An 18,373-nucleotide genomic window follows, 5' to 3' on the forward strand; every position below is an offset into this window, starting at 1 on the left:
GTATCTAGAGGCAGGACAATTTCATTTCCTCAGTGGAGCTTCAAAATAGCATCCTGGGAACTTCTCTGAGTTAACGCTAGGACAGTTCTTGACACTTCTTCAAACCCACTTTCTGATCAAGGCCCAGGTGCCCATTTTAGTTCAAGAGAGACATCTGCATAGGCATAAGAAGATTAATTCTCCTGTTTCAGCTTCAAGTCTACTAAAAGAAAGAAGATGACAAAGCACAGAAAAAGGGACCCCTGGCCTAAGACCACACCAGATAGGTAAAGGGGAGGAGCCATGCATGCCATGGGTGGTTCTGGATATGCAAATCCACTCATTTGGATTTGATTGTAAGGGAAGTATCTTTGAAAAATCTGCAGTGTCACAAAACAAGATGAAATGAAGTTATAGGCCTATGTAAAGTCTTATGTTTCAAGAAAATGCAGTTTAGCATCCCTCGGTGCTGTGTCCTATTTTCCTTGACGCATTCATAGGGTAGATTGGCAAGTCTTTATTGAGAGCTAGCCCTTAATGAAAAGGCCTCAGATAGCCTTGGCTGTGCTTCAGTTTGAATCGTACTGATGATCTGTGCCTGCCACAGGGTTGTTGCTGGGTGACTTGAGATGTCGTTAGGAACCAGGGCTACAAACCTCTACAAAGGCCACAAGGAAACTCGCTGTTGAATCCAGAAGAATACGGGTGGACTTTCCCATCACCTTTCAATTTGCATAGCCCCAAATTCCTTATCTTTAAAACCTTACTTTCAACTGAATAGCGTTCAGGTCACTTTTGTAGTGACTGCTGCAGTACCATCGTCCCCTGCTGCCTGTTCATTGCTAAATGCTTCAGCTACATCGTGGGATAAATAGCTTTCTTGTGGACTGACTTGTTAATCTCACTATTGTAAGTGGCATGCCTAAAATAGCTCATGTTGAAATGCTGAAAACTGTTTCAAGTCCAGTTTTGCCAGCAACTGTGTCTACAATAGTTTTCCTCTCCAGACCTGTGTTAACCCTTGTGTAAGATGATGGGGTAGACAGTATCTTCCAGAACCTCTGACACATATCACTGAGGTTCTGTGATTTACATCCCTATCATTCTTGTGGAGCACTGGAGAAAGGGGGAAATTACAGGCAATCTTCCAACAGTCCTGTGTGTGTGAGCTGAGATATACATGTAGCGAGGGGCTTCCTGTAGCTCCCTGTTTGTAATAAATCTATATTTGCAGCTTAAAATTTTTGGCATTTCAAGGGTAAAGACAAACTTGAATGCCAACCGTGAAAACTGTGGTCTTTTGTAATTCAGTCTTTGGTAAATTATCAGAATTACTTCACATAACCTTATTTGTTCTGGTTAAATATGAGATGGTTTTTCTTCAGTTTCGCCTCTTGATATTTATATTACCAAAGCAGATCTTAACATACGTCTCCCAAACAACTTAAGTAACTTTTTTCTAGAAGATTTACTTTGCTGATTATATTATAATATTTTAAAATTTGAACTCTTGATGCATTTTCTGAGGAAATAATATTTGGCATGAGGGGAGGGCATCCTGTGAGTTTGACCAATAACAGAACAATATTTTGGAGTTAGTAGTGTCTCTTTTATGTAGGGCTTGAACGAGTTCTTTCTGCCAAATCTGTGAACATAAGTACATAATCCATAGAATGGAATAATATTTTCTGAGTCACTGCTAATAAGTGTAAGTGAAGACAGTGAGAAAGCATTGTCTTACAGTTCAGTGCCGACCAATGCACGTTGAAGAAATGATTAAACAACAGCACCGTTGATGCCTACATCGTAAGCAAAAGATTGACGAAAAGCATCCTTTTCTTATAGTCCCACAGTATGGTCCTATCAATAAGTTATTAAGATTTCTGTTTGGGTTTTAACTTTCCAGGGAGGGGGAGAGAGTGGGAGGGCTTGAGACATGGTATCTCAGGCTAGCCCAAAAGTCACTATCTTAGTCTCCCAAATGATGTTATTACAGGACTGAGCCACTACAACTCTTCTCAGTATCCTTAAGAATTTTAAAATTGAAAAACAAAACTAGAGCATGTAAGGCAGAGGAGAAAAGGAAAGATTATGAAGGACGTTGGGGCTTGGCATGCAGCTCATACTGCTTGTCTAGCGTGCATCAAGCCCAGGTTCTATCCCTCAGCCCTACATAAGACCAGGCATAGTGGCACGTGCCTGTCATTCTGGCACTCAGGGGTAAAGGCAGAAGGTCAGAAGGTCAAGGTCAGCCCGGGCTGTATGACAAGTTCTAGGCCAGCCTGGGTTACATGACATCCTGTCTAAATTAGACATGCCCCCATTAAACCACTGTAGAAGGTATGGGTGGAACTGGGGTCAGTAGAGAGAAAGCTTAACAACTAGAAGAAAATGGAGTAGATTTAAACAGAGTGATAGCAAATAAAATTAATTCAGATAGTCAAAGGATAGAGGCCTTTCAGGTTACAGATTAAAAATCAAACTAAATACACACACACACACACACACACACACACAAGTTAGAGATGAATCTAACCTATAGAGAGCTGAAAGCAAAGGAGCCACAGAACAGAAACATCCTGATGAGAACTAGCCAAAGAAAGGTATTACCACCTTTAACAAGAAAGGATAAAAATAACCAAGAAGCCTGTGAGCTCCTGATGACATAGCTCAAGTGGGTAAGGAAGTAGCATAAGCAAAAGAATGAAACAACTTCGTAGTTCCGACACACATCTGCATCACCAGACACCACCCCAAGCGAATACACTAGTGCCAAAGCCATAGAGACCGAGCAGAGTAATTAACAAATGGCCTGTGATGCGCACATCAATCCCAGCGCCCCCAGGACAGTATTCTGCAGACCTGTGAGCCCCAACTGTTCTCTGCCTTGCTCACTCGCTCCAAGCACACTGACCCCTGGGAGGTTCATCGTACCAGACCAACTCCTGAGGCAGAGCTTCACATAGGCATTCCTCCCGCCCGGAAGCCTCTCTAGCCCGTGTGTTCATGTGGTCACTCCTGCATACTAGTCTGTCCTCCACTCCGTAATGCCCTCACTGAGCCCGGTATTCACAACCGGAGCTCGCTCTCCTCCAGCTATTCCATTTCTCCCTGCTCTATTTCTTCTGCATAGAACACCCTGCGAAACACTGTATATTTGCTGGTGTAATATACTGAATCCTCAACCACTAGGACGCTCTGTAGAGAGTCATGTATCTGGCCTGGCATCTGATTTGTCTTCAGCACCTAGGACAGCTGTTGGTATGTGATGAATGAAGGAATGGATTCTAATGCTCCAACAGTGAAAAAGAATAAATGAAATCAAAAGGAGGGGTTAGTGTAGCAGATTAAAGAGGAAAGTTATGCAAACAGTATTGGAAGTGTGAGGGAACACAGAGCTTTAAAATTCATAGGATTAGAACAGTAACATAAAGAAGAATATTTAAGAAGTCCTTATACATGGCAGATACTGTTCTAAACATTTCAAGGGTGCTACTGCTTCATCATTATCTAACCATAATCCAGTTTCTCCGACTGTCTTATTTTATACATAGAGACAAAGACCCACAGTCACATATCAATCCTGGATTCAAACCGCTTCTGAGTCCAGGATTCTCTAATCCTTCCCTTGGCTTCAATATAGAGAACAAATACTTCAATACTGTGAACAAATTGATGCTGTGTAATATACAGTTGAACAAAAGATACATTAAAAATATGCCGCGTACAGGAAACTGAGGTAAACCTCTATCATGAAATAGAGTAGATCCGTAGAAACACCAACTAAACATACACACAGACCAAGCTTCCCAAGGTAAAGCCTACAGAATTATAAGCCTGTCCCCATCTTTCTGCTCCCTCACACTGTTTTCAAAGAAGAAAAAGCTGCCCAATTCAATTTATGCGATTACTTGATATTGAGACATTAAAAGTGGCCATGACTGTAGAAAACAAAACCGACCAAACAAAATGACAAAACCATTGGCCATCCTCCTCTGTGGCCCTCTGATCACTGTATCCACCCAGTCAATGGAGCAACTCTTGAAAACAGCAGAACTGTGTTCCAGGAACACAACAGTGCTTCAACGTGGAGTTTGATTCACATACTGACCATGTGAGTGGGATACTTCTTAGTTGTGATGCTGTCTTGGGCATTCTCCATCTTTATTCCCGCCAACTTCATCAAGATTCGCAAATAAACCTTCCACATATTTTTAGTATATACCACATTTGGTTCATCTGGGCATTGTGAGGTGGGGACCACAGTCAACCTAAAGGCTCTCATCACCTCCCACAGCTATGACTGTTTTGTGTGCTGTAGTGGGCGAGTGGGTCAGAACACTTAAGATTCCCCTCTCAGCAAATCTTGAGTATGTAACAGTGCTGCTGGCATGTCCCCATGTTGTCTCTCAAGTCTCCAGCATACGTTAGACATTTCCACTTAGCCCGACAGAAGCTTTGTTCCCTTTAAGCAACGTCGTCCGTGGTTGCTCCCTGGCAATCATCATTCAGTTCTCTGCTTCTGAGTTTAGCACTTTTAGTTTAGGATTCCATGGCAAACTTTGTTGTCCACAATCGTGACATCTAAATATTATAGAAATGTGGCAGATCAATAAACTGTAACAATCAGAATGTAGATCAAGGAAGTAAATAGTGCAGTCTTCCCTGGTAACAGAAAACAGCAGTTTAACGTAGCACCCATCATAAGGCAGATGGCCTTGTCATCCATAGGTTAATGTATTTACTTCTTTTGGTTTTATGTCAGTGTGGTTTCATAACCTGGCTCTTTGAATGAAAGACTGTATGATGGCCATTTTCCATAACATAAAAATTCATTTCACAAAATTCTTATTGGGATTACCTTGTAGATATTAATCTCCTACTACTGGGTGTTTAAACTTCAAAATTGTGACTTTATTTTGGGTCTAGTATATTTTAGGAGAGTTTCACAATTTCTGCTATGTTGTAAGAAGCTCCTTAAGAATGTATCTTCATGTTTGTTCTGCCCAGCATGCCCAGCCTTTTGACTTCTGTGACAGGATGCTGCCAAGGTTCATACAGGAAAAAAAATATCATATATATGATTTTGTGTTGGGCAGCATTTATAGCTATTCCTGACCATGTTCAGCTGCAAGCTGAACATGCCGGGCAGACTTCTAAATCCAATGTAAGACACTTTGAAATTATGTATATAAAAGTTGCCGGATACTGTAACTTGTAGTACATATTCTAGCATAAGGGTCTGTATCTTACCATGCATAAAAATCACCCATCAGTCTTTACTGCATGTCAATTCCCACGACCTCCTCCAAATATTCTTACTGAGCTGGCCTGCAGTAGCATCTAGCATTGATGCTTTAAATAAATGTCTAATGTACAGCCAGAAAGTCACTCGAATGACACGTCGACACACCAGGAAGGAGGTGTCTCCTCCTGCACAGGGTGGCTGATTTCAGGAGTGACCTATTCTCTAACCATCCAGCTTCCTGCTAGTCCAGGGCTTCAGTGAACACAGCAGCTCTTCTCAGGGCTCAGTAAAACTTTAACTCAGTAAAAATAAATCTGTGGGATACAATTAGGACTGTGTCCTTTGGTCCTGACTTGAAGAGGGAGAAAAACCCTCACAAAGCCGAAACCTAGAGAACCTTAAAATATGCCCCCCCCCCTTTTAAATTAGGTCAAACCATGACCATTTCTGATATTCTTTCCTTTGGAAAATGAAGCATTATAATTTTATTTATCAGTCGTTAACAGCTTCCAAAGCTAAGCTGTCCATCTTTTCTTGTATTTTTAAGAACCACTTGGTTGACCCCCTTCATTTGTAACTGAATACTGTGCAGAGCTTTGCTGGAAATCACACAGCTGGAAGGGTTGATCTTAAAATCTTAAAAAAGGAGATGATCTTAAAAAAAATCACTGTAATCTGATACTGTTGTATTACAAGGGAGAAACCCAAATTAACAAAATCATAAATGAAAAGGGGGTCATCAACAACATACACTGAGGAAGACCACAGACTCATAACCTGTAGTCCACCAGTTTAGAAAATCTACAAAAAAATAATAAAATAAAAAGGAGTAATTTTTTCCAGTACATACCACTAACCAAAGTTAAATCATAATCACATAATTTAAACAGACCTCTAATCCATAATGAAATAGGAGCAGTCCTTAAAAATCTCCCTATTAGGGGGATTAGTGAATAAATAAATAAATTTTTAAAAAGCTCCCTATTGAAAAAGCCCAGGTCCAGATGGTTTTAGGGCAGAATTCTACCAGACTGTGCAAAATTATTCCATAAAATAGAAACAGATTATTGCCCGATTCGGTTTACAAGGCCACAGTTAATCCTAATACCCAAACCACATAAAGACTCAACAAAGAGAATTACAGACTTTTGTGTGACAAATCGTTTTCTGGGGAGACAAAATACACATGTACTCACCCCAGATAGGGATCCCAAACAGAACAAAGGGTACTACTGAAGTCCAGCTTGACGAACCAACTGGTTTATTGGGGCTATTTTCAGGAATGCGGGTGATGGGTTACTTACAGGAGCAGGATGGCTCAGACAGCTGTATCACCGTGTCCACCTCAGCATCGGTGACAGCTCCTAAACCCGGGAACCTGGAGCACACTGCACAGCCTGTAGGCAGCCCAACAGGTAGAAGTGTGCTTTCCAGGTGCCTTCATTGGACTAAACACCTTCCAGGTAGGTCAGCTGGTTTCTGCTTCTTCCAGGCAGCCAGGCTGCTCTCAGAGTCCTCTTTGCAGCTTTTCTTCTCTGACAGTCTCCTTTGCATCTAGGCTCCCTTCCCCCTAAAAGGGACTCTGAACTTTTATTTTTTACTCTGGCAAAGAGGGACCTAGTGATTCCAGTAAGTTTCAGGGACTTCCTGTAGCTATCTTGAGTTGTGTATCTTTCTCTTTAAAGAGCTTCCTTGCAGTGAAGGAATCTGTTCAGTTTTGAAGGAAACAGTCAGACAACACAGATCAATTTCCCGTATGATCGTAGATGTAAAAAATTTCAGTAAAGTACATGCAAACTGAATCCAAGAACACATCAAAAAGATCATTCACCGTGATCAAGTAGGCTCCACCCCAGAGACGCAGGAATTGTTCAACATATGTGAATTGATAAATGTAATCCACTATATAAACAAACTGAAAGATTAAAAACCACATGATCATCTCATTAGGCCTTTGACAAAATCCAACACCTGATAAAAATCCTGGAGACCTAAGAGATACAAAGGACATACCTCAACATAATAAAGGCAGCTTACAGAAAGCTCCTGGCCAACATCAATTTAGATGGAGAGAAATCCAAAGCAATTCCACTAAAACCACAAAAAGACAAGATTGTCCACTTTCTTCATACAAGTCCCTGAAAATTTTATTTTAGATAAAAGAAGCACAACTATTTCCTTACCTAGTCTGAGTATTTAAATGGTTCTTATGGAAGAAGAAATGTTTTCACACACTTAAGCTATTGAATAAGTGGGTGCTTTTCTTCCCCCATCTTTTGTGACCTCTCTGCCGTTATTACTAGAGACAATCTGGAACAAAAAAGAAATAAGAGCCAAGTAATGTTCACTATTACAACTCCTTAAAAAAATGAATGCTAGAGGTTATAACTTAAAACATCACACACAGATTGTGAGAATTTATGTAACATTTGAGGAGTTTGGATGTTCTCTCAGACATGTGCGTATTCAGCGACGTGTAGCCGGAAAAGGTGGCAAGGGTCATAAATGGGAGGCTTTGAGGAGTGAAGAAGGCTTGAAGCAGGTGATGGGCTAGGGAAGAAATGGGAAAGGTTAGCATTCAAGATGAATAAAATCACCAGCAGCTTAACCCAGCCAACACCAACATAAAAGTGATACTTAATTCACTTATGTGTCTACTGAGCAAAGACCAGACCTACTGACCAATGTATAGAATCTCACACAGCGTTCAAATTTTCTCCTTAAGAGTGGCCATTACAATATTAACTGCTTATAATGTCCTCTTTAATTCTTGCTAAGATTTTATTTTATGTGTCTCTGTGTGGGTATGTGTACTTGAGGCCAGGTGCCCATCAAAGCCACAAAATGGCGTCAGATCCCCTGGAATTGGAGTCATAGGCATGAGCTGCTGAGGTCGCTCCTAGCTCAGCTTTACCCGATTTGTTTCTTCTTCATCCCTTTTTATCAATGTGTCTCATGTATCACCTGATTATGCCTAAGCTATAACATGGCATGGCAGCCTCACCGAGCCACGTGTTTTTACAGACATTGTTCATGTGTGTATACACACTTACACACACACACACACACACACACACAGAAAAAATAATTCATGAAAACCAAGTAACCATTAAATATCTTGATTTTGTTACATATAAACCAATCCAAAGTTACTGTCTTTTCATAGATATGTAAGATATTTGTGGGAGATGGATTCAACCTTTTAAGTACTCCCGTAGAAAAGGGCAAGCAGCAAGTCTCTATCCTTTGTCTGGCCTGCGATTTGATGTTACTTCGTGTTTGATGATTCTGCCATTCATGAACACACCCACTGCATTGTGGTAGACACCTCTGGCAGCAGTGAGATATGGGAAGCTGTGGCTGTGGTTCCCTCCTCACCTGTATTCTATTCAAGTTCCAGACGCTCACTAGATGTCCATCCCTTGGTCTGTAGCCCTGCCTGGCTACTGATTAACCCATTTACTGAGACTCCTTGCTTTCTTGCTTCATCAAGGTCTGTCCTGTTGATCATCCTGGCACTGTTCTCTGGATTAGCCAGCACAGTGAGAGGGTCTCCATACGTTTATGCCCTAAATGAAGGAACTGATAAAGCCGAGCTTTCTGCTTCTGGCTTTGGTGTAGATAAACATGAAAGCCACCAGCAAATAACTAAACCGTAGTGCTGCATAAAAGTCAAGCCAGGGTGGAGACAGTTCCCAGGATAGGCTTAGGCATCCTTGGACTTTGTATCTGGTACATGTCACACATGCCATTAAGAGCCTTTCCCATTGGCTTCTAAGTTTGCACTGTTTTGGATGTTTCTGATGACCAATGTGTTTTCTTTCCAGCAGCAGGGAGTTCCTGAGGCACAGAGCACAGATTCCACCCGAGCAATTGCAGTTTCTAGCAACCAGCTGTGTACTCTTATTAGCCATCTAGAATTTCAGTGCCTCTGTTCAGTAGGCTAATAATAAAAATATATCTCAAAGGATCATTGGAAAAATAGCCATCTGAAAAAGTTTATCCAGTACTTGACATATTCTTGTTCTCCTGGTAACTCATCTAATCATGTAGGAATAAGTGACTAAGCTGGGTTGGTACTGTTGGGTTGCCCAAGTATTATCAGTTAGAGCTTTTCTCAATATGCCAGTGTGGTGGGTTTGAAAATAAAGCCTACAACAAAACTTCCTCCCATGGGGAGCAGCAATCACTGGCTACCCTGACTTTTTCCACTCTGGATCCATTGCTGCTTCGCATCAAAGCCAAACTTCCCTGAGCTGCTCCTAGAGGGTGAAGGGCACATGGGCCACTAATGCAGGACCTTTCCTGCAGGGCATGGTGTGCCTTCACTAGATGACCTTGGCTCAGAGATGCTCCATATAGTTAATGGGAAATTCTGTGATATGGTGATGTGTTCTGAGGCTCCTCTTCAGACTCTCTTCCGCATCCACTTCCAACAGTGTGATACTTAGAGCCCAGACCTGGTTCATTCTCCATCATGTACAAAGCAAACCATGTAGGGTCTAGCCTGACCTTCATGTTATTGCATTTGCCTAGCATTTCCAACATGATGCTTCTGATCATAAACGCTCAAGGACAAGCTGTTAACTCCCTGGTCAGGGAACGCTGCTAACATCTGTTATGATTTGCTAGACTCCCTCGAGTTTCAAGATTGTCCTTATTTAGGACAGTCCTTGCTATTTCTGTGTCTTTAATATGCCATCATTATTTTCTTTAACATTTGTGAACCAGACATTCCTCTTCCCCCACTCCATCCCCCCCCAAAAAAAAAGAAAAAGAAAAAAATTTGGCAACTCTCCAGTATGTGTATAATGTCGTCTTTGTGCTGATTTCTTTGTTTTCCTTCTTCGTTCCATGAAGCTGTCACTTGATTATTGTCTTTGTGACAGACCAGGTCCAGGGAACAGTCACCATCCGGAATATCAGTGCCCTGTCTTCCGGTCTGTACCAGTGTGTGGCTTCTAATGCCATTGGGACCAGCACCTGTCTCCTGGATCTCCAGGTTATCTCACGTAAGTACAGAAGGCCAACGCAAGGCACATGTGGCTAAGTCTTTCTTGTTAAGTCATAAAGTGCAGGGTCCTACATAATGGTCCTGAGAGCGTGTGAAGAGTAAACAAATTCTTCTAACCATTGCTGAAAACACTTTATAAAAGTTTTAGTACTTAAGCCTTCTTGACAGGACAATCATTATGACAAAGTGTCTTCTCAGGATAATCAGAACGAAACTAATCTTCACGTCACACTATTATGGATATAACATAAATCTGTACGCATGGTAGCATTCTCATAATACACGTGTGTTTCCCCCTAATTCCTTGTAGCTTCTGGTTGCTCAGCTATAGAAAAGCAATGCACAGCACTTTTTTTTTGTGTGTGTGTGTGTGTGTGTGGGGATCTAGGTTATTTTGATTCTGCTTGTAGAAGGGAGTCATGTGACTGGAGTGACGCCATAAAGCATCTGAGATCCAAGGCTCTCTTGGGGGCGCCAAGGCAAGTTCAGTTGGCACTGTCTCCTGCCTCAGTCCAGCTGCTGCTCTTCTGGGGCCTTGCGGGGTTTTGATGGTTTACTCATTCAACAGTTGCTAAAAGCCTCCTTGGAATGTCAAAGGTTAATGAAGGCCTAACTTCATGTGGATGGGATGCCTTGGGTGGTTTTGGACATTCTAAGCAGACTTACTTGTGTGTGTACAGTTGCATGGCAGGGGCTGTTCCTCTGTCTTTTCTTTAAATCTACCTTCCATATGTTTTTCAGCCCAGCCCCGAAGCGTTGGAGTGATAGCTGGAGCTGTCGGCACAGGCGCAGTTCTTATCATTGTTTGCATCGCACTAATTTCAGGGGCGTTTTTCTACTGGAGAAGCAAAAATAAAGAGGAGGAGGAGGAAGAGATTCCCAATGAAATCAGGTTAGTCTATCATATTAAGGATCTCACAGAGTCAGCGTGTTGTTCTTTTCATTTCAGAGTCAAGGTTTCTTTGCCGGTCTTATAACTCTTATGGTCAAGGTAACGAAAATGTCCAGACACCATTTTCTTGTTCATGTATATCACTTTTCCTCGTGGGCATACTCACTTTTATTCACAAAGATCCTTCATGAGTCTAAGTGGGAGCTCACTAGATAGTAACTGTCACCCCAGAATAGCCCATAAAACACGTTTTATGTTGACCATTATAATAGATGGGCGCAAGCAGCAAAGGGGATTACCTCACAAACACAACAGTTTCTACCTATGCGCTGCACCATGGCTTGGTATGAAGGGGTTTATCAGTCACTTTCAACACTATAATAACATACACCAGGCATCCTTTTTTTAAATTTTCTTATGAATTACAGTTTATTCACTTTGTATCCTAGCTGTAGCCCCTTCCCCCAGTCCCTTCCCAATCCCACTCTCCCTCCCTCTTCTTTTCCTATGCCCCTCCCCCAATCCACTGATAGGGGAAGTCCTCCTCCCCTTCCATCTGACCCTAGCCTATCAGGTCTCATCAGGAGTGGTTGCATTGTCTTCCTCTGTGGCCTGGCAAGACTACTCCCCCCTCAGGTGGAGGTGATCAAAGAGCCAGCCACTGAGTTCATGTCAAAGATGGTCCCTGGTCCTATCATTGGGGAACCCTCTTGGATACTGAGCTGCCCTGGGCTACTTCTGTGTAGGAGTTCTAAGTTATCGCCATTCATGGTCCTTGTTTGGAGTATCAGTTTCAGAAAAGACCCTGTGCCCAGATTTTTTGGTTCTGTTGCTCTCCTTGTGGAGTTCCTGTCCCCTCCAGGTCTTTCTATCTTTCCCTTCTTTCATAAAATTCCCTGCACTCTGCCCAAAATTTGGCTATAAGTCTCAGCATATGTTTTGATATGGATGGGTGGAGTCTTTCAGAGGCCCTCTGTGATAGGCTCCTGTCCTGTTCCCTGTTTTCTCCCTCTTCCAATGTTCATCTCATTTGCCTTTCTGAATGAAGATTGATCATCTTACCCATGGTCCTCCTCCTTGATTAGGTTCCTTAGGTATATAGATTTTAGTATGATTAACCTATATTATATGTCTAATATCCACTTATAAGTGAGTATGTACAATGTGTGTCTTTCTGCTTTTGGGATACCTCACTCAGGATGATCTTTTCTAGATCCCACAAATTTCATGATTTCTTTGTTTTTAATGGCTGAGTAATATTCCATTGTGTAAATTTACCACAATATCTGTATCCATTCCTCAGCTGAGGGACATCTGGGTTGTTTCCAGCTTCTGGATGTTACAAATAAGGCTACTACAAACATGGTTGAGAAACTTTATGTAAAAATACTTTTGGTTGATGCTTCCAGAGCCACTAGGGCTAGGGTTGGCAGCTGGTGGTGACTTCCTGTCCCAAAGTCAATACAGCACATAGCCTCCCACAGTGAGAGACAGGGAATGCGTGTATCTGCCTGATCTTTCTCTTCTTATGCAGCAGCTGGGATTGGGTCATGGTGTGCTACGCTGATGACCTTATCTATTCCAAATTAGCCAGGCCTCCAGCCCCTCAATACATTCCACTCTCAAAACGCCCCTCAGTGGAGATCAGTTTTCAAAACTTAATCTTAATTCCTTAATGGACATTCCAAGACACAAAAATCCTACCAGGCAGTTAAAAAAAAATACAACTGTATTAAAGAAAAGAAATGTTGAGATGGTCTTTAAAGAAAAATAGCTCCTGGGATTTGAGGGCCCAACGCATGCATATCCTTGTTGAAATACTCCAATGAATCATGTCTTCTCAGCGAGGCGTACTGACCTTTCAGGATTTGGCCCCTCCCTGCTTCTCTGGTCTTCCTCTCAGCTACCTGCTCTCTCGACAGCACACCATAATGGCTTTTCCAGCCCCACTGGTAGTAGTGTCTAGACACCATGAATGACTTTTTCAATTCTCCAATGTGCATAGCTTGCTTTCCTGGGTGTTTTAAGACAAATAATTTGGTGGATTTACTCGCGAGTTGTCTTTATAGTTAAAACAGGTGTTTAACTATATATGTGTGTGTATATATGTTGTGTGTGTATATATATATGTATAACTTTATATCTTTGTTTCATTTCAGAGAGGATGATCTTCCACCTAAATGCTCCTCTGCCAAAGCATTTCACACAGAGATATCCTCCTCAGAAAATAACACATTGACGTCTTCCAATACCTACAACAGCCGATACTGGAGCAACAACCCCAAAACGAATAGAAACACAGAGTCATTCAACCACTTCAGTGACTTAGGCCAGCCTTTCTCTGGCAATGCTGTCATCCCGTCCATCTATGCAAATGGGAACCATCTGGCCTCTGGCCCACACAAGACTCTGGTGGTGACAACCAACAGAGGGTCACCACCCCAGGTCATGCCCAGGAACAACAACGGTTCCGTCAGCAGGAAGCCTTGGCCTCAGCACACACATTCCGCCACCATCAGCCAAATGACCCTGGAGCGCATCGGCGCAGTGCCTGTCATGGTGCCTGCCCAGAGTCGGGCTGGGTCCCTGGTCTAGGGTGATTGAGGACGCTGTGTTCAGAAGAGAATGAATGGGATGCCTCCAGACAAGGGGGAGAGTGGGGCGGGTGAGTGCTGGAAAGGTAGACTTTTGTTACAGCTACATTAGTAAAAAGTACAAAGAAGGGGATGCTGTTCCCTGGCCACTGCAGTGTGTGAAGTGGCCTGGGCGTATTCCGTCCTGAAGACTCAGAAAGACTATTTTCCCACTATAGTTGTCTTGAGACTCAGCTAAAAGAAATGAATGAATCAATAAACAAATAAATGCTGTATCTCAAAAGATGTGCCAAGCCAAGGAGAATGCTAGAAACAGAACAGCACTCACGACCCAAACCGTGGTCCAGGTAGGCCGGTTCTTTACTTCTTGCCTAACTTAATAATTTTCAGGAGACTTAAAGTGCCAGGTGGAATTTAAATATTGAAATTATTTTTTAAAATAGGTGTCTTCAGAGAAAAACAAAACAAAACAAAAAACCCAGGAGCAAGCCCGTGGTATGTGCTGCCTCTCCCACGCCCTTATAATGGTAAGGGCTTAATGGTACTATGGATACATTCCAACCCGGCTAGCTCCTTATCGTAGAGGCATAATTGTACAGAACACAGGTCAGCTAGAAATGGGGAAAAAGATGAGGAAACTTTTTGTGAACACCCTGCACGCACACACACACACACAAACACACACTCACACACACTTATTTATTTACCTCTTCCTGAACCATGAACTTCATACTTGGGATTTTGCTATACTGACAGATTCTTGTCTGTGTTACTCTGGGATCTCTTACAGGTCCATGGCAATTACTGTTCATGATTTCCTGAAGAAAAAATATTTTTTTAAAAGAAAACTATTTTTTTTAAATACTCGGGAGACAGTGGACTAGAAAAGCAAGAACTTAACGCCTGGTCCAGTGATTGTACTCAGTGACTCAGCGGAAGGCCCATCATGGAAGCCTTTTAGGGAGTAAGGTAGGCTGTGCTGAAAACCAGCCAAGTGGAGGCAGGTGGGAGGGCCTTTGCTAGCGGTGCCGGAAGGGGCTGTGTATGGCAACCTTGCTGTCACATGGGTCACTTTTAATGAGGGCAGTGCCAGATGCCTTTTGTACTGAGGAAGATAATTCCCTCTTGTTTGACAAGTAGAGGTTAGTAGGTTATTGCAAAAAGGGCCAGAGGAGTTGTTTTGTTTCTTTCATAAGAATTTTTTTTCCCCAAAAGAATAATAAAGGTTAGACAGATGGGGATCTTCCAGTGTGCTCTTGGGGGTCTGCTCAGCATTTGGAAAATTTGGGTGTGCAGTTTTGCCTGAGCACATTTTGCATACCAATGTAAAAAGACTCCCCCCCCCCTTTTTTTTTTTTTTTTTTTTTTTTTTTTTTTTGTCTAATTACTTGGCTTGGCTGGCCTTGCAGTTCACCAGATTCATTTACAGACTCCCTGCTCTTTGTTGTGCTGTGTGTATCTGGCTGTACTTGTATTGGTGACTATCTTGCCTTAATTGCACTTTAGGGCAACTCATGGTGATTTCTTCCAAGAATTGTTTTTTAAATTGTTTGTACTACCAAGCCTACAATTTTCAAAGAATATAGGTTTGTTTGTTTGTTTGTTTGTTTGTTTGTTTTTTCTTATGTTCCCTCTGCCCCTCTTCCACTATGCTTCTTGCCTTCTATCCCTGTGGACATAGTCTTCACAGGGAGTGGCCTCCTGACTTCAGTTATTTGAGTAAATGGAAACCATCAGTGGCTGCATATACTATTTTTCCAAGAGGGCCACACTCAGAACTTTATTGTTGTGAACATTTCAATGTTGATAAGAAGATAAATTTACTGTAGTGTTACTTTTTCCCCCCACTTGAGGGTTCTTGACTTTGTAAAACTTTAAATAAATGAATGTCTATACTTTCTAAAGAAAAGTGGAAAATACGATGCCAGAGAAAGGATGAAACTATCAGATGCTGTTTAGAAGGCATTTATCTTGCATTTCTTTATTCTTTCTAATTACCTAAAATTCAATAAAAGTTTATTCATATAAAACATGTTGTCATTAATTGTCACAGTCGTAATAGATATATGACTTTTAATTTAACATTCTTTGGTGTTACATGCATTCCTCTATTCTGTAAAGTAATATCCATAATCATTTTAATGGGAATATAGTATTTTTTTAATGATTTAAACTTTCTTGTATTAGACTTTTAAGTGGATTCTTGCCATCACTCATAGGACTGTGCATATAATGACTCTGTTTGGACATTCATTACCTATTTTCTTATCATTAATTGAAAGTTCTTTAAAAGAGGATCCAGGTTGTTCTGACTACTAAACCACAGTGATTATGGCCACTGCATAATAAATAATTGGCTGAGGATTTTGGAGTTGAAATTTCCAAATCAAGTTAGGAGTCTGATTGAATAGTAACTTCAGATATATTTTTCCGAAATAAGTATGAGGCTTTGTGTTTTGGTACTGGGATAATAGTACATTTACATGCATATGTAAGAAGTTATAGAGACCACAAATACCTTTAACCTAATTTCTCCACCAAGAAATGCCTTGGATAGCTATGATATATCACAGATGAGCACTAATAAACTCATTAATCTTATTCAGAATTCAAAACCTGGACTTCCACTTGCCTGTGAGTATATACTAATGTACTTTTAGTTTGTGAGACAGGGTCTCACTGTGTAGTCCAGGCTGGTCTTGAACTTGTGGTCTTTCTGTGTCTGAGTCTCAAATGTTGGGATTACAGGCATGCCATCCACCATAGCTGCCCCTCGTTACATACAACTTTATCATGAGAAGAGTCATTTGACAACAGCTGTGATACAGTCCATGTGCTGCTCTTTCATTGTCGTAGCCATCTCCCTTTTCTCAGGCCCCCAGTACTTGAAAAACTGCGATCCTGTGTGGCATCTCTGCCATTTTGTCATTTTCATAATGGTGTATTAAGGGAATGAAGTATGCATGGTTTTTAAGAATTCGTCTCTTTCTCGGGATCATTTACTTGAGAACCATCCATCTTCTTCAATATATGAGAAGTTTGTTCTGTTTTATTGTTGAGTAGCATTCTGGGTTGTGAATATACCCCAGTTTACTTAACCATTTATCCACTGAAAAGATGAGAAAGACGTTTGGATTGTTTCTACTTTTGTCTATCGTGACTAAGTCTATGTACTGGCTGGTTTTGTGTGTCTACTTGACACAAGCTAGAGTCATCAGAGAGGAAGGAGCCTCAGTTGAGGAAATGCCTCCATGAGATCCAACTGTAAGGCATTTTCTCAATTAGTGATCAACGGGGGAGGGCCCAGCCTATGGTGGGTGGTGCCATCCCTGGGTTGGTTTCCTGAGTTCTGTAAGAACGCCGGCTTGGAAAGCCATTGGGAGCAAGCCAGTAAGCAGCACCTTCCATGGCCATCGGCTCCTGCTTCCAAATTCCTGCCCTGCTTGACTTCCTGTCCTGACATCCTTTGGTGATGACAGAGATGTGGAACTGTAAGCCAGATAAACCCTTTCCTCCTCAACTTACTTTTTGGTCATGGTGTGTTGTCGCAGCAATAGAAACTCTAACTAAGCCAGTCTTCAAATATTTGTGTACAGATTTGTATTTGAACCTAAAATTTATCTCTGAGGAAAATGTTGAGTGCAATTTCAAGCTTGCAAGTGGTAAACATTCTTGGTTTTTTTTTTAAAAAAGAGTACACACATATTCTTCCAGTTACACATTGCTTCTGGCAAAATGGGCAATCCATTTTTCTCTGCATCTACTACAGGTCAGAGTTATCGACATTTTTAAGGTTAGCCATGTTGGTGGGTGTTTAATGATATCTCACAGTGGTTCTGTGATTTTATCTTGTACATTCCAGTGGCTAATGATCCTCATAATGAACATTTTTGTATGTGCATGTCACCCCTGTGTTGTCTTCTTCAGGGAAATGTCTGGTCCTGTATTCTGTCTGATTTTAAGGTGCTTTTTGTTGTTTTTACTATTGGCTCTGGAGAGTTGTCTATTTATTGTATCTGCAGGTTTTTGTTGATATTTGCAGGATTTCTCTTCTCTGTAGGTTACTGTTCAATATTCTTCATGGACATTTTCACAGAAGTTTAAACTGTAGTAGGGTCCTCCTGGGTGCTGTACCTGGGCCCTGTAAGGCCAGCTACTCTAGTGTCTTGAGGCAGAGGACTGTAAGCTCTCTGCCTTGAGGGGAGGGGGGCGGGGGCAGTCACTGTTTCCTTTCAGCACTTGGAAAATGTAGGAGGTATTCAGTCACTGGCTCTCAGAATCATTCTCTTTCTGTGTCTTTCTGGAACTCTGATGGGAGCTATGTTGGTTTTTCCTGAGTGAATACTGCTGCTCTGTCTTCTGGTTTATCTCTAGTCGCTGTCCTCATTTCTGCTCCACTGTTGAAACTCTCCAGCAAGCTTTTCTTTCACGTACAGCGTTTTTTTTTTTTTTTTTTTGTTTGTTTTTGTTTTTTTAAGTTTCAGGATTTCTTTTTAAAACAAAATTCAGGTAATGAAGAATCATGTCTCCTGACACACAGCTTATGTGCCATAAGGTTCACTTATGCTAAGTGCTTATGAATTTTGGTATGTTTTTGGAGTTGAATAAACATCACAACTGTTTTAACTTTAGATGTTTACTATTCC

General features: G+C 41.5%; 1 protein-coding gene across 1 annotated transcript in view; it reads left to right on the forward strand.

Moving 5' to 3' along the window:
* Igsf11 (immunoglobulin superfamily member 11) overlaps positions 1-15,092 on the forward strand; it is a 125,946-nt gene extending 110,854 nt beyond the window's left edge. Inside the window, exons 5-7 of the mRNA XM_055625202.1 lie at positions 10,117-10,239; positions 10,983-11,133; positions 13,293-15,092. Of these exons, the coding sequence (XP_055481177.1) occupies positions 10,117-10,239; positions 10,983-11,133; positions 13,293-13,728 (710 nt within the window). The 3' untranslated portion in view covers positions 13,729-15,092. The remainder of the gene's footprint in view (positions 1-10,116; positions 10,240-10,982; positions 11,134-13,292) is intronic.
* The last annotated feature ends 3,281 nt before the right edge of the window (positions 15,093-18,373 follow it).

Source organism: Psammomys obesus, unplaced genomic scaffold (assembly GCF_907164565.1).
Source record: "Psammomys obesus unplaced genomic scaffold, mPsaObe1.curated_primary_1811, whole genome shotgun sequence".
NCBI lineage: Eukaryota > Metazoa > Chordata > Mammalia > Rodentia > Muridae > Psammomys > Psammomys obesus.